Consider the following 17,175-nt stretch of genomic DNA (forward strand, 5'->3'; position numbering starts at 1 on the left):
GTATGGTGTATGAAACACCTGTTTATTAATGTATGATGTACACCTGTGCCATAACTCGACGGTAAGCATATAAGATGGATATGGCCACATCAGTAATAAACACCGAATTTTCGCAACATGAAAGAATATAAAGGATACACCTCATGTATCAAATATTGTAAAAAGATACCCATGAATACATTATAATTATAACAACTTTCAATGTCGTTTTGCTTTGTCGCAGCTGAAACGTATCGCCCTATACTGTTGCAACATTCCCCCACAACTACTTATATATCGGGTATCATTCATACCAACACCAGGTTTCGATGGGTTTTGACATTGTATTTAAATGTTGGGTTTATATAGCAGAGTAGTAAACAAAGAACATTAAGAGAACTGTAAAACCATATCCTCACAACTCCCATAGAACGTTGTTAATTGTTAAAAACACGAACATAATATTGCGATAACATGTGCAAAAGATGTCTCGTCTTCCCCCACCCGACTATACATGGTTCTTGGTTTCACTCATCTATATCGTCCCATTTAATAGTAAACAAAGAATATTTACTAAATTATATATCCGTATCCCCACTTTAAAGGAGCAAATTCATTTTATATTTCACGACCGAAAATCAACACAATATAACAGGTCCCTGAATTTCCGTTCTGTACAAAATATCTAAGTTCTTTGTCTTAAGTCTGGTTACCTCATACGTCATATCACGATAGAAATGGGATTTTTACCACCGCCCGGAATTGAACTTGTAGGGCCTTCCGCGGTTCAGTCATTTTAATGTCTGGTGTCGCTCACAAAGTAAAATGACTTCCTTTAATAATTGTTTCCAATACTAAGAAATATTTGAGTCATTTATAAGTAAGTTAAGTATAATAGGGTAGGGTAAGATGGGACACCTTTTCTTTCTATTTTCTCGCCCCATTTGGTAGTAAACAAAGAACATTCAAAGAGTTAAACCGTATCCTCATGAAACATAAAACCGTATCCTCATGACACACCCATAGACCGTTGATAATTGTACGAAACACAGTCAGGATAATTGGATATTATGTGTTAAAGGTGTTCCATCTTTCCCCACTCTACTATATGTAAAGTTTTTTTTTTGTAAAAGTGTTAAAAATACGTGACTGTTAAACCTTCGAAACCTAACGTAAATTTGTATTCAAACAGACGCGACATAATAGGTAAATACATTACTTAGTGCATGCATTTATACAACATGCAACGAGTTATGAGTTATGTGCAAATGCTTGTATTGTCCCATTTGGTAGTAAACAAAAAATGATTTCAGAATTATATAACCATATCCCCACGACCCTAAAACCGTTGTTAATTGTTAAACACGATCAGAAAGAATATGGGATATTATGTGCTAATGGTATCCATCTTGCACCACGGTACCATAAGTGCATATGTTGTTAAAAGTTAGCAGTTCAGTTAGGTTTAGTTACAGTATCTTATTTCTTGCCTAGATCTAAATATGAGAGAACAGAAACTAAAACAACTAAATTACGTCTCGCAGAATTCGAAGGGGTTTTCGTGTATTGTGCTTAACAATGCTTTTATTGTTGTGGTTTTATAATAATATTTCTCGTCGAATCGTTGCGGTTATTTCTCCTATACGTGTCTTTAACTATTACGTCACTGTTTTCGTTACCTGGCCGCGTCCTCAGATTTCCTCTATGACGTCACATAGAGCATTGTGAGTCGATCACCTGATCCGTGAAAATCGCGACGCGGGACGTCTATTCTCATAAGGGCTTCTCCAAAAAAGGCTCGAAGTGGGGTAAAGTGGTTCTGAAGCGACCAGTCGGAACATACGGCATAATGAACACAGGGCAATACAAAGGTTTGAAATGAAAGAGCTTGTCACAAAACCTAGGTTACCACTCGGCGAACAGGCAGTTTTCAAATGCTGGTTGTATTGGGTTGACAGGCTTTAGATACTTCTGGATGCGAGGCATAGTTTGTATAAAATTCGTACTTTAAAGTGTATTCGTGTATATACTGCGATATTAAATTAAAATTTAAAGGGTTTTATTTTAAAAGGCAAGATAGATTTTAGTTTGACGTTGCGTTTACAAATTACTGTGGGGTAAGATGGAAATCGTTAGCATATAATGTTCAATAATTCCTAGTCGTGTTTTCAGCAATTATTTTTAGGAGTCGTGAAAAGTGCTTTTAATAAGAGTGAGGTATAGGCAAAAATCGACAAAGCAAAATATTGAACTAATTTGAGTTTTATAATTCCTTATAATTTAAAAACTGTTTTTAATTTCAACTATACTGTACAGCGTTATACACAAAACTTGATTGTTTTTTTCTGTACAAGCAGATTTTAAGGCTCGAATTTTCTGCCAATAATATATTTACATTTGAAAAAGATTTTGAATTGTCAAAAATGGCAAACAGCTCTTTACAAGCAGTCGGCCTTGTACTTAGCGTCATAGCTGCCGTGTGTACAACCCTGGCAGTTATTCTACCAGAATGGAGAAAGAATGATCCTAAAGGTGAAGTCATAGAGGCGGTTGTTCGTCATCAAGGTTAGTTATGACGTATGAATGGCATTTGGAAGTATTTTTTGGCAACGATTCGGCCAGTAAAAAAACAATAGTAGAGTGGGGGAAGATGGGACACCTTTGGCACATCTAAATATTTTGATCGTGTTTTGAACATTTAACAACGGTCTCTATAGGAGTCGTGAGAATACACTTTTATAATTCTTTAAATGTTCTTTGTTTAATACCAAATGGGACGAGAAAATGGAACGAAAAAGTGTTCCATCTTCCCCCACCTTACCATAGATTAAAAACCTTTAAATTGGGATTTTGAAATAAATTTATGGTAAAACATAAATACCTTGGCGTGCCCCAACCCAGACCTCACCCATATAAAATAGGGATATGTTCGTATGCATACAAAACATGCAAAATGACGTTTTGGTTTCCCAAAATAAATCACATTTTTCAAACTCTGTCGAAAATACGCGTGGGCGTAAAAATATCAATCAATTTAAATTTAAACTGACACCTTAAAAGCGAAAACTGTATGGAATCAGTGCAACCTTATCTTTTAAGTTGGCGATAACAAAAGTAAAATAGCAAGTCTGAAAGTGAACACAAGTGCCCTTCAAAGGGCAATTTACTCCACAATTTTACAATTATATAGACTTGGCTGGCTCAAGTTCTAGTTAATATGGGAAACAAGCGTTTAACAACAGTTTATGTTTGTTTATTTCGTTTAAATGGACTGTAAATCAAATTAGGACCTGGGTTTAGTATTTCTGTATGTTTAAAAATTGTGATTCTATTATACTGAGGAGCAAGATGAATACCGAATAGCGCATAATATCAATTATTTCCTAATGGTGTTATTATCAATTAACAACGATTTTAAGAGAATAAAAACATACAACTTTCCGCAACCTAACTGTAGTCCTTCGGTTAACACAACTTTTATGCTTTCTGTGACCAAGTAGAATGTATGTCACTCAACCAAACAATATACTTTGGGGTTAAGCACATATCTAAACCCTTCGTTCTGTTTCAGGTATTTGGTTGAGGTGTACTTCTTACTCGACTGGTATTTGGCAATGCGATGACTTTGATGCTTTCTTTCTCGGTCTCCCTGCTCAGTTGCAGGTAAGACTTCATTCCGGTTGTTTTAACTTTTATTGGGAGTATATGGACAAATCTCTGGCTCCCTGTCGATTTTTAATATAGGTGATGTATACTTGATTTGACTTGTTTTACCACGGCCTATACTAGAGATCTCTAGTATAGGCCGTGGTAACACAAGATATCTCTAGTATAGTCTAGTATTAGGCCGTGTTTTAACTAAATGAGACTGTGTTATTGGTAGTATACTGTACTGATAAATCTCAGGCTCTCTGTTGATTTTTAAATTGGTTGTTTTTATACACCAGCCACACACGGTGTATTCATTTACTTATGCTCATTGTAAAGTAATAAATTTGAATTTTTGGGAAGTTTTCCACTGTTTTTTTTTAAACAAAATCATACATTGGTTTCACAGCCAGTATTAGTCATGATATATATTGGTTTCAAGCGGGCAATAACACAAGTTTAACTTGAAGTCAGGCAATCTGTTATAGCTAGGGTCACGGTGTTCGGTTTTCTGTAATAATTTACCGGTGAAATCCAATGGACCAGAAAACCAGTCAAAATATACGCTTGGACGCCTTTTGTAAAGGTTGGGCTTTCTGTTGTTAAAGTGAAACTTCACAAAAGTTTATCTCTCAGTGAATACGTATTATGTCCACCCATTCCTATACAGTACGACGGGCACTGTTAGCACATAATATCCCATATTTTCTAGTCGTGTTTTAACAACGTTTTTTGGTTGTGATGCAATTAAAAACGTTCTTAAGTCGTTTAAATAAATGATACGTTTAAATAAATCTGTAAATATTCTTTATTACTACCAAATGGGACGATGGTTGAGAATGAAAACATAAAGATAACCCATCTTACCCCAACCTACTATAACTTATTTGATCAGTACAAAAGTATAATAGTGTTGTCCTTATAATGAATGCTTTGTTATAAACAAAACCTTTGGGGAAGTGGCTTGTGGTTTTTTAACAAAACTGAAACAGTTTGAAAAGCACTTAACTCGAACAAGTTAAATGTGGTTGGCAAGCACATAACATGGACAAATACGATAGCGAATACCAATTTCTTAAAACAACGAACAGAAAGGAAAAAGCAACAAAACTACAGTCTTTAAAACACAAAGTAAAAACTACTTGAGAAAAAGAGACAAATACGAGCGTCACTGCAAAACCCACAATATAAATTAACTTATATATTAAGACAGCAAAACAACGTCGTTTTTTGAGTCGTGAGGGTAAGGTCATCACAATTTGCTTACCGTCAAATGGGACTAAAACGATAATGAAAATGTGGACTATTTATATATATACCCCAAAACGTAATATATAGTAGGATGGGGGGAGATGGGATACCTTTTCTTTTTTATTTTCTCTTCCCATTTGGTAATAAACAAGCTTTAAAAGAATTATAGACCGTTTACTCACGACTCCCAGCCCACTATTAACTGTTTAAAACACGGTCAGGATATTTGAATATTAAGTGCTAAAGGTGTCCCGTCTTCCCCCACTCTACTATATATGTTGTGAACCAAAGACCATGTAACATATAGAAGAATACGACGTTTTAAACAACATTAAACGCAAATGAAGTTAGCAGACGAAAACACGGGAATCAGATACCACAGACGCTTGGTTCTATTCAATTTCTTATCGAAACATCATTCCATTATGCTTGAATTGTTTTGAACAAAGCGTTAAAACGTCTTTAAAGCGTCCTATACGAGACCTGCCCTACACTGTACATGCTAAATCGATTCTAAATCGATTAATATCCAACTCTGGTGACAAGAACTTTTTACAAAACTTTTTAATACATACAGTTACAAATAACACTTTAACTTCCAAAGGCATTATTGATGGTTTTAATTTTGAAAAGAAACGATTGGAAATGAAGACATGTGTGTCATGTATTACACAATATATCAAATGATCACTACATGGTAGTTATCGATGACAAAGGTATTTCATATAGAACCGCCTCAAAATTGAAGCGCATGAAAAAATGAATGAAAATGTCGTGTAATCGGAGAGTGCACATGTGTTGTACATGAATACACTTTTGTGTGTTATTATAAGTATAAGAAGACTTTAATTTGAAATTGAGCATGAGTTATAAAAACTTCTTTTCATATTTTGTGGAATTTTATACCAGCAGCGTGGGCTCTTGTTTCCTAAATAATACTGATGTATTTAACTAAACGTATTTCTCTTAACCCGCAGGTAGCCAGAGGTTTGGCGCTTTGTTCCGTAGTGTTCGGTTTCTTCGGGATTATGTTGTCAATCTTCGGTATGGAGTGCACAAGGTGTATTGAGAATAACCCGAAGACAAAGACTAGAATCGCTCTCATCGCGTCTGGCTTCTTTATCGCTTCTGCATTGAGTATTGGGATCGCCGTGTCTTACTATGCGAGCCAGGTGAGTGTGTGTAAGTATATAGTGGGGAATACAACAGAAAAAAAAACAATAAGAAAGATATCTTGTTTTCTTCGTACCGTGGGGTACCGACAGTCGTTAAAACGCAATTTCCGTTGTGTGTCTCGCCGAAGGTTATGTGAACTCTGTTATGTCTCGCCACCCATCTCGTCTGCAGTCAAGCAATCTAACAGAACTGTACAACCATAGTCTACTGAAGTGTACTATACGGCGCCAACCGAAATATTCCTTGTTTACTACCAAATGGAAAGATAAAGATAAAAAATCCGACTTATACCAACAACTTTACTTTAAACTACAGAAACAAACCATTCTAAATTTGTATTACGACTAGGTCGCGCAAGAGTACACGGCCTCCAGCATTCTACTTGTCAATGACCTTGGACAAAGATACGTGTTCGGTTCATCTCTCTTCCTAGGATGGGCTGCCATGGCGATTGGAGTCCTTGGAGGAGCAGTGATGATGTGTGGAAGCTTCTACGTTGATAAGGAGGAGGATGAATATTGGAACAAAGGAAGAGTAGGACGAGGAGTCAGGAGAATGAGGAGCAGCTTCCGTCAGAGCTTCAGACCAAGAGTTACAAAGGATGCAGATTACGTCTAATTTTCAAAGGAATTGCTACTAACAAGTTCAAGCTGTTTGTAGAAAACACATTTAAGTTGTTTTATTGTGGCAAACTGCTCGTTTAAATCAACGAATTTCGTGCGGGCTGCGATCTGTTAAAGTTGTTTGTTTTGTATTTAAACCAGCAAATGTTTTGGCAACGATAAGGCCAAATTACTTATAGAGCTATTCTTAGACCGTTACTTCATCACTTTTTTCTATGTATTCTTTATCAAGATACTTTGTTATTTTTTTCATCTTCTAATTTTGAACCAAAACTTTTTTGGCGGTTGAACCTAATCCGTGTATATTGAAGCATAGTTTTTCCTATTCTTAGCTACTGGCCGTAGGCTGCTTTGCAGCGTGTGTTTTGTAAAGCCTTTAAAAACAAGGAGTAGTAAATAGAAAAATCATTAAACACTTTTTTTTCTTTAAAACAGTGTTTCAGTACTGTTTTTAAGTGTCGAATTAATGTAACCTATCTATTCTCGCGTGGTGGGGCAGCACGAGGTGTATGCAACAGAATACAGGTGTTCTAACGACTGCCGTGTTGCGCCACCGTACAAGGATAAATAAGTAATAGTTTTGTATAAAACTGGCTCATGCAGAACTAGAAAAATACACAAAGGAATTTTATTCCAAGAATACAAAGTGTAAAAGATGAAAGAATTAAGGGTAGACTTCCGATGTGTAATAACGTATCAATATCTCTGGGTCAAAGTCATCAGCTGAAAAGGAAATAATAATCATTAAAATAAAACATTTGTATTTTGTGAATAATAAAACAGCAGTATGGACTAAATTGGCATCAAACAAAAATCTAGTTTCTTGATTGAGTAGCATCAGTCTCTTATGAAAATCAAATTTTATAGAGTCTATTCTTGTTTGCGGCATATTCGGTAGCACTCGCTGTATTCTGTTATAACGCAACAAGGATCGTCCAACAATTGGAGTTCTAGATCAGGCTCGAAACATAATTTTTTCAAATTTCTTACGTATATGACAATTCCATGCCCAAACTCGACTTCCATCATATTGTAAATTACAAATAACCTCGTTGTTTCCAAAATCGGATTCCGCAACCAAAGTACCAGGATTGACACGAATCTAAAACAAACGATATTCATTAAATTATCATAGAAGTGATGTTAACTTAAACTCACTCTTATTAAGTAGTTTCCAGCAGTAATATCAGAAATGTCAATCCACTGGCAATCTATGTTGTACCTGTAAAAATAAGACACAAAATTAGGGCAACAAGTGCTAGAAATAAACTTGTTTTTAACAGAAAAAAAAACTTAATAATGTTTACAATAAGTTCAAACACATGGACACAGTTAAGTTGTACAAAAACATCTATATGCTGTTTCCACCAAGTTCATCATGAGTTTGTAACTTGAAAGTTCACAAAACAAACAATTGCTACAAAATCTTTTACACTTCATTCACAAAATATCAATTGTATTATGTTAACAGACTTACTTGATAAGGATTTGAACCTGGTACTTACTGGTAATTATCTGCACAGCCCACAGCAATACCTTGCACCCCTCCACCAGGCTGATCGCAATCAAAACGTGGAGAAACACCCGGGGAACATTCGCTATCTTCCAAACAGAAGCTTGCTTTGTGTCCTTCAGCTACTTTGGTGAAGTTAAGATCAAGTATATCGTAATGTGTGAACTCAGCCATGCTGTGGTAATGCCTGGGGGAGGATAAAGATGTTCGTTTAAACAGTGTCTTACCTATTCCAGTTTATATAGGACTATAATGGTTGCACAAGAGATGACAAACTGTGTATTAGAACGATATGCTTTCCTTAGCAAAACAGTGAAGTGCAGGCTTTGTAAGTGTTGTTAAAAAGAATATGTCAAAAAAATGTTTGTTCTGTAAAAAAATTCCAGACCCTACCACGAGTAAAACCAAGGAATAGCTAACTTAATGTCCTTGTTCAATAAATAAAATATTGATGCTCAGACAAAATTAACCAAATATAAAAAAATTAACCAAATATAAAGCTACCCATGGCACTGATGCCAGATCCACTGGTCCTGGCTCCTCGCAGGTCGGAAGTCGGCTCTTCCTCTGTTCCAAACTCTTGTTGAGAAACGGAGGAGTCGACGAGATCCATAAGGCCAATCCATCTTTGCAGCAGAGGGCGATAGACAACCTTCCTCAGCTGGGTAGTGAAATATGGAAATAAGTTTTAATTTGTAAACAATTATATGAATGTGTTGATACTTAGGTAAATGGAAAATATTAGGGACTTAAAATGATTTTGGTTTCAAAATCTTTTATATGCTTATGATTGGGTAAGAGTTGCTGAAGTTATGGCAGTGTGTGAAAACCAGACATAACTTTTGGTTGGTTTGATCATTTATAGTCTTGTGGGTGGGAACTTATCCATTGTTGCCACTTCCATGCCCACAATCAAATTGCTGAAACTATTGCAGTGTGTGGATAAGCAGGCATGACTTTTATCTCTTTGTCATTTTTATCTTAACTGTCCATTATTACTATTAAATATACTCACATGCACAATACAAGTTATGCAGCGGTCGATCTTCTAAATGAAGAGATTGTTGTAGAAGAGGAATATCCTGCATCAGATCAGGGGATACTGGAATAAAAAAAAAATAAATATAAAGTACATCATTAACATATCTTTATTATCAAATGGAGAACATATCAATGGGACATAACATGGGTTTCTTATCATGCACCACATGTGGGTGGATCACCTTAAGCCGGCCTATAAGTAGCAAAGGTGATTCTTTTTGGTTATTTTTTTGTGTGGGCACGCAATTTGGATGACCAAATATTGATCACAGATTTGAGCAAATATTGTAACTATCTTGCTCAGAGTTAACATTGGAGCTATTTATTAAACCATTAATGTGTGTATTTAATTGCTAAATTAAATAACAATAGACATGCACTGTACGACTGAGCTAATGGTACAAGTCGACTCCTAGGGATAAAAAGCCAAAGTAATAAACTTACATTCAGTGCAAATAACTCCAGCAAATGGAGTTGAGGATCGGTGTGGATCTCCACACACTGACAAACTTCGCCCATCACTTGGACAAAACTGTAAGGCTAGTTCATCTCCTTTACAGTGGATGCCAGTCATTGCAATCTCGGTGATGTTTTCAGTTCCAGGGAAGAAATAAACATCCTGTGTTTTGTGAAAATATGTTCAATAGTGAATACAAGCATTAAGCTGACAATTTTTTAAAAGGGTTTATACTTTTAACAAAATCTGGGGTCACATTGTTAAATTACAGGTAAAGTTTATAACTGAGAACAAATTTCACCTAATTTTCACCTAAATTCCATCTATAAGTTATTATGTTCTTAAACACTTGATGTCATCTTTTTTTCCAAAATGATGTCACCTCAGGCATCCCTAATGTTACGCCTATGACTCACCTTTAAGAGCCTGAACCATAAAATAAGGATCATTGCATAGGTGTGTATAGGCAAAAGTGCAAATGCCAAACTTCTACCAGCAGCATTGACTTACCTTTAGAGAATGAAGAGCAAACCCGAGACCAAGTTGTCGACACACAACCATTGCCTCTTTCATTGTCCAATCATTACTACACACCGCTCCCCACCTTTTCCTTATCTTCACTTCTACTCGACCCTCCATTGGGTTACGCCCTCCAACCAGCCGTATCTGTCAGAGTGAGAATAAGGAAATATTTTTTGTAAAAAGCCAGTAAAAGTTCTTTTTGCAGTTTTTTTTTATTTGAAAAAAACAGGGTTTTCTCTGCCATATCGCAACACATCAAATTGCTATAGGGGATACCAACTCAATGTTGCCGATGCAGTCATGCTACTTGCGGTCACTAGGTTATGAAACTAGCGGTAACTAGGTTATACTTGAGTTGCCGGGAAAAAACAGTCTTTATAACATGGGTCTTGGGTGTTCTGTTTCATACACCTCGTGCCCACTTGAGTTACAACAAAGGTAAAATATAGTTTGTAACCACAGTTTAACAAATAAGGCTCCCACTTACCCTTTGATTTGCATTGAACTGTGGAACATAGCAAGCCACGCCAGCATCATGTTCATGATTGCATTCTGTTAGTTCTGAATCCTCATACCCCTCAGCACTTGTGGATATGTAACCATGTTGACAATCGCTCAACTGTGTCTCGTTACCACGACAATTCAAATCGGTCAACCATATTGGACCATGTCCTTGAAAAAGTAACAGCATAATTTTTATACTAATAAAAATATTGGTATTTAAACATTATGGTTTTTCAATGGTTCTAAATGAACATAAGAAAAATGCTTACCAGTTCATTAACGAACACTTTATAAACAAGACACAAAGTGCTCTACAATTCGGCATATTAGTTTTATGCTACACATGGACAGGTTTTAACTTGAAGAGCAAGACACATCAGGAAATCTAGAATTCACACCAGATTTGTCCCATAACACAACCACCCAGCTACAATATTGCTAAGTAATAAAGCAAATCCCTCAAAATATAAATCGTTACCGACAATTTAAAAAGATAACAGTGTAAATAAAAATGGTATTAAACATTACAGTCAACAACACACCTGCACCAAAATATGAATTAATAATTTCCCTCTTAGCCGTCCCAAACCCAAGCTCCCTACATGCGACATTAGCTGCCCATAAATTCCATCCGCGATGACAAACAGTTCCCCATCTACCAGACCTCATCACTTCTAACCTGCCCTCTCCTTCTGCTGATCCAACTTTTAATCGGATCGTTTCCTGCCTCTGTGGTGAATGTGAAAGATTTGTTAAAATAGATAAGCAATGAACATAGGCCTCAGGATTTCAATTTTTACCAGAACGTGTAAAGACTTTGTCCAAATGGAGTAACACTCATGGTCATTAAACACAAGAAACCTCATTGATCATATGGCAATTTATCAAATATGTATATCTGTATCACATTATCACATATGTATATCATAGATTGTATGGCAATTTATCACATATGTATATCTATGGTTTTAGTTTTGTTGCAGACTGGGTTTAGAATATAAGCTCCTTTGACATAAATCAAATAGGCCCCAACAAAGACAATATAGGAATGACTGAAAATTCTTACCAAGACATTATGTTTTCTGTGTTTTCTTCTTTTTCCTCCTTTTTTGAAATTCCCTCTTGCGTACTTTGGACCAGGAATACATCTTGTTATCAGTGGTTCACCAGGGCAGGTGTTGTATGCACTTATATCCACATTTTGAAACTTGCATTGGGACACTTTATTCTCAGTGCCTATACATGTAATGTTGCTCAACCAATAGTAATGCTTTTTTCTTGCCCTGGCTCTGGTTAGGAAATATGCAAGTTTTATTGCTTTTGCTGCAAAAAATAAGCGAGACTCTGGTTTAGGCTATAAGACACATATGGTGAACTTCAAGTGAGCATGGAGTGTATGAACACATCATGCGTGCCTGTTGTTTAAGAAGACACTCATGCTGGGACTTGACAGTAAAAATAAGGTAAAAACAAAATATTGTAGTAACACATTTCGATGACAGATTTATAGTTTACAAGTAGACTATACAATTCAATGAAATCTTACACCACTCACAAATATTGGCTCCTATCCGTAATTTCCTCTGCTCTAGGAAATCCTAGCTGTCCACAAATCACAGATGCCGTGTTCAAGTCCCACCCAGTTGAGCAAACTTTCCTCCATTTCTTTTGATGGTAAAACTCTACGTAACCGTCTAGTTGTGGAAGACGTTTTCTGTGCCCCCTTGGCGGTTTAAGACGGATAAAATCAAGACCTTCGTCCCCAGTCTGTCAGCAGATGTAAATATTACTTACAAAACTGCTTTTCGTATTATTAACAATTGATATTCACAAATTTTCGAGCCAAAACACATATTATAATAAACACGTGTGAAATTAAAAATGTCCCGCCTTTTTAGGTAGATATCTTATATTTATTAGCACTTCGGGAAGTTTTTGCAAGTTAAAAACTCGTTTATAAAAATAGGAATTCCCAAACTCTTAAAAGGGTAGCCTACATCGAATAAAGGCCCAACGTTCGCTGGTAAATACAAACTGACTTGCAAATTGCGGTGAAATCCCGGTAATCTTATTTTATTACACTTGACGCCTGCATCCTCGTGGTGAGAACAATCGTGGTTTTTCCAGCCGTTAAATTGGCAACTTGATATGATGCTTTCATCGCCGGTACACTGTACATTATCCATCAATATGTCACCTGAAATATTTGAAGAATTTTATATAACGTGTGAAAATTTGCCACAGTGGTTGCGTTATTTAGTCCAGAGTAGACGTTAAATCTTCCAAGTTCGAACCCGTGACCATTATGTGCGTATGTGTCCACTTAACGACAATTATTTCAATCCAGTGATATCTTATTAGTAGTCCAAGCCAACGTCAGTCTAAATAAAACACACATGTTATGTTTAGTTTCGTTGTCGCGCCACGCCAGGATAAATAAGTAGAAAAAATATTCATATCGTTTGCCATTAGTTTTTATCACTTCATTGCTTTGGTCGTAATCGAATAGATAGTATGGTTTATATTTTCGCCAAAGCGATTTATTAAATTTCTGGAATACATAAACGTAAGGAGAAACGGGCAAATTAAATAAGATTGCCACAAATATGCAGAAGTCTAGACCTAAGCTAAGTTCACCAAATGTCAATGCTTTTAAATGCCATAAACCTGCCCACGACCTATACGAGTTAATATTCTTGTATTACATCGTTTACTGTCGATAAACTAAATATCGTTTTCATACGTGAATTTTAAAACCTGTGTTTCCAAATGATAAATGTAATGAGTTTTACATTCTTCACCAAATTACATTTTATTTAAACGTCGGGAAATCGTGGTGGACAATTATGACAGTAGTTATCACACGGATGTTCCGTTTAGACACCTCGTCGTGCCTACTTACGAGTTACCATGTTTGCAACTTTGTGTCTTTTTTTGTTGGCATAATTTTCTGCTTGAAATTAGTGGGTCCATGTATGAAATATACCAGGACAACTAGTTTTGTATTATAGTAAGAGTCACATATCGCTGTTAGACAAATGTGCGGTTTATTACGTCAATATATAGCCGGTTTCCTTGATATGAAGGAAACCAGGTTTTATCAGAGTTATTTACGATATGTGTATAGAACACTGTGTATTGTGTATCACTATGTATACTATATGCATTGTATATATAATGCCTATACTTCATTCTTGTGAGGTAATCCACATTTGGACGGGCGGAGAAGGATGGGACACTTTTTTATTCTATTTTTTGGTGCCATTTGGTAGTAAACAAAAAACATTTAAAAAATGTTAAACCGTATTTACAGGAATCTCTATAGATCGCTGTTAATTGTTTAAAACACGATCAGGATATTATGTGCTAAAGGTGTTTCTCGCCACCCTATACTATATTATCAATCCAATATTTCCGTGACGGGTAAAGGCCATTACAGCGTTACAAATGTGTATGAAATATTACCCTATTAAAGGAAGACACAAGCCCGCCTGTTCTAAATCCACAATTAAAAAATGACATAAGATGACGTTAGATGCTAACCTTCCCCGGGACCGAACTTCCCGCTGTGCAAATACTCCCATGCCCCATCATATCCCAACATCCTACACACAACGTTAGCAGCTTCAATATTCCAATCATCGTCACATATCGTTCCCCATTCCCCTCCGTGGTAAATCTCAACACGACCCTCGTTCTCAGTTTTGCCTTCACGGAGCCGAATCTAAGATAAAGGTTTAGGTGTATTGTATATGATTAAAAGTATGGCAAGATAAAATTATACACCCTGTGCTCACTGTCGAGTTATAACATACGACGCGTCTTCTTATACACCAGACACACATGGTGTGTTCACATATATATAGTACTGGTGTCCCCACTCTACTATAACCCATGCTCACTGTCGAGTTATAACATGGGTGTCCCCATATACACTGGCCCGCATGATGTATTCAAACACCTCGTTCTAACCAACACTCACCAACAAAGTATCATTCGATGCATTTGCTTCTTCTTGTGCTGTACAATCATTTACATAAAAGAACAGAAAGCAAATAAATAAACAAATATTGCTGCGAAGACAGTTCATTCTATTTGCCCCCACTGGAACACAAAATACGTACATGATCATCGGTGAAAATTGTGCAATGTGTCACGCCTAACTTTAATCCCAGGTCTCCCGATGTGTCTGACAGTGTTAGACGATTGAAAACAGAGTAAGGAGTATATAGTACGGTGGGGGGAGATGGGACACTTTTAGCACATAATTTCTAAATATCCTAACTGTGTTTTAAAGTTTAAACAATTAACAACGGCCTATGGGAGTCGTTAGGTTACGGTTTTTAAATTCTTTGAATGTGCTCAATTTAGTACCAAATGGGACGAAAAAAGTAGAAAGTGACCCATCATCTAAACCACCCAACTATATAAATCTTTCGCATAAAGTTGGTGTATTTGTAGCGATAAACAACTTTATATGTATATTAAAATTCCCTTAGCTCATTGAAAGTATTTTATTAAGTTATAAAGGCAATCTCTTGAGACAAAAACCAAGGTATTATGTTCCAACCGACATTCCTTCGGCAACATAAGAGACCTTATCCGGAACCTTACGAGACGTAATTACAAGTTAGACGAGCGCCTTTAGCTCTGTATATGTGAACTTCTAGATAAGGAGTGAAACGATATAAGAGTAATTTTACTGCAGGCTTTAATATACACGAAATCATACAATACACCTGTTAAAGTTAAAGTAACGTTCAGTGATTTGGGTCTTTCCTTTTCTAAATGGCTCATGTGTGTCCCTTTTTGTAGTAAATTGCTTTATTTTCGCTGTCCCTGATTAGTACTTACTGTTACTGAAAGTAGATAAATTCATAACACTGTAAACTAACTATAACCGACGACATGCATAAGATCACGGTATAGCTTCCCTATACACAGCAGACATTCAAAGCTTCTAACATCCCAAACACTTAAACCATGTTTACATTTCGAACTTGGGCGCCAACATGCCTCCTTATCATTAACCGCATCTAATTGTTTTCAGCAAACACATTTCGTCGCTAAGCAATTAAACCGCAACATTATAAAAAGCTATATACTTTGATTTCAAACCAAGCCACATGTAAATCGTTTCTTTCGGAAATAAATAAAAAGCTGCAAAATAACTCGAAGCAATTAAACCAATGCATTTACATTAGTAAATGAATAAATGAATGAATGAAAGAATGGAACTTATCTATACTCGCGTGGCGGGGCAGCGACAGCAGTCGTTAACACGGTGTTCTGTTTTATACACCTTATCGTACCTGCTAACAAGTTATCACATGTGATACTTTTTAGGTAAAACAATATTCACACCAATTTATTTTTTAACTATTTTACGCAACAATACAATTTGTTTAAACTGCTGCTAGGCATGAAATAACTCTTCTCCAATTTTGTTTCTACTAACAACATTTCGACGTCTTATACAGGTCGCCTTCCTGAGGATACATTCACTTAGTCGCCGTACTCGCTATTATAGAACAAAACCTACAAATAGTACAAACAACCATTGTAATATACGCCAAAACCTACATCACCTATGACCTATATACCCTCCGTATAAAATCACATCTATCCAACTGCCGTCTACCTTGTATATCCACAAAAAGCAGAAGCCCAGCCCGTTTATAACAACCTGTCGACTTGTATGCATATGCACTTGTTGTCGCGCTTAAAATACCTCAACAGACAAAACGAAAAAATTTCAAGCAAAGAAAGTTTTACGGCGTGACGTCACCGACGCTAATAGCCGTCAAGGAAACCGGGGTTGTGACGAAACAATGGGCAATGAGACGCCCTTGTAAATGTATGTTATTACGTAATAGGGAAACGTCACGAACATGTTATACTGTATTGCGGGACTAGCGGGCACACTTTTATTTTACACTTTTTCACAGCTAGTTTTAATTGTAGCGTATTTATTTTGTCGTTCGCTGCTAATTCCCTTCTGTTGAAAAAATAATCTCTGTAAAGTGTATGAGTGCTATGTTTATTACTACCTGTGCTAACAATAGTATTTATTACCTCACAAATGACGCTGTTTACATTCAAAAGTCAGGTGTTGGTCAATTTCACGGTAGATATGACGTCTTGTGACGTATTGGTTTGGCACGTCACGTACACCTCGACCAGCAATCACGTAGACAATATTCAGTGTGAAGTAAATCGGACAGCGACAAAGACAAAGTACTTACAGTACTAAACCTAAGATACGGATTGACACAAAATACAGATCTTCCTAAAAAACAAATTTACTAAAATCAATTATTTCTCTTAAAAATGGGTTAAAACAAGAACTATTAACAAATAGGCATAATGACTTTCTTAAAACATAAACATGCAGCCTGCAATTTGAATGTGTTCTGTTAATTTTAAATGTCCCCTATTATCTATAAAACAAGTTGAACCAT

At 36.2% G+C, this 17,175-nt stretch overlaps 2 protein-coding genes across 2 annotated transcripts; one reads left to right on the forward strand and one right to left on the reverse strand.

Annotated features, from left to right (window-relative positions):
- Positions 1–2,340: 2,340 nt before the first annotated feature.
- On the forward strand, positions 2,341–7,156 carry LOC100176657 (claudin-1). Its single transcript, XM_002120478.5, has 4 exons — positions 2,341–2,544; positions 3,551–3,642; positions 5,856–6,050; positions 6,403–7,156. Exons 1-4 carry the CDS (start codon positions 2,403–2,405, stop codon positions 6,670–6,672), a joined length of 699 nt encoding a protein of 232 aa, XP_002120514.1. The 5' UTR covers positions 2,341–2,402; the 3' UTR covers positions 6,673–7,156.
- A 135-nt stretch (positions 7,157–7,291) lies between these two features.
- On the reverse strand, positions 7,292–14,814 carry LOC100179074 (lysyl oxidase homolog 3A). Its single transcript, XM_026835418.1, has 15 exons — positions 14,697–14,814; positions 14,258–14,438; positions 12,754–12,911; positions 12,270–12,481; positions 11,781–12,003; positions 11,257–11,443; positions 10,698–10,882; positions 10,199–10,354; positions 9,676–9,850; positions 9,206–9,292; positions 8,695–8,851; positions 8,183–8,377; positions 7,836–7,899; positions 7,668–7,779; positions 7,292–7,400 (listed from the first exon to the last, which is right to left on the reverse strand). Exons 1-15 carry the CDS (start codon positions 14,802–14,804, stop codon positions 7,342–7,344), a joined length of 2,259 nt encoding a protein of 752 aa, XP_026691219.1. The 5' UTR covers positions 14,805–14,814; the 3' UTR covers positions 7,292–7,341.
- Positions 14,815–17,175: the final 2,361 nt, after the last annotated feature.

This window comes from Ciona intestinalis, chromosome 8 (genome assembly GCF_000224145.3).
Source record: "Ciona intestinalis chromosome 8, KH, whole genome shotgun sequence".
In the NCBI taxonomy this organism is placed as follows: Eukaryota; Metazoa; Chordata; class Ascidiacea; order Phlebobranchia; family Cionidae; genus Ciona; species Ciona intestinalis.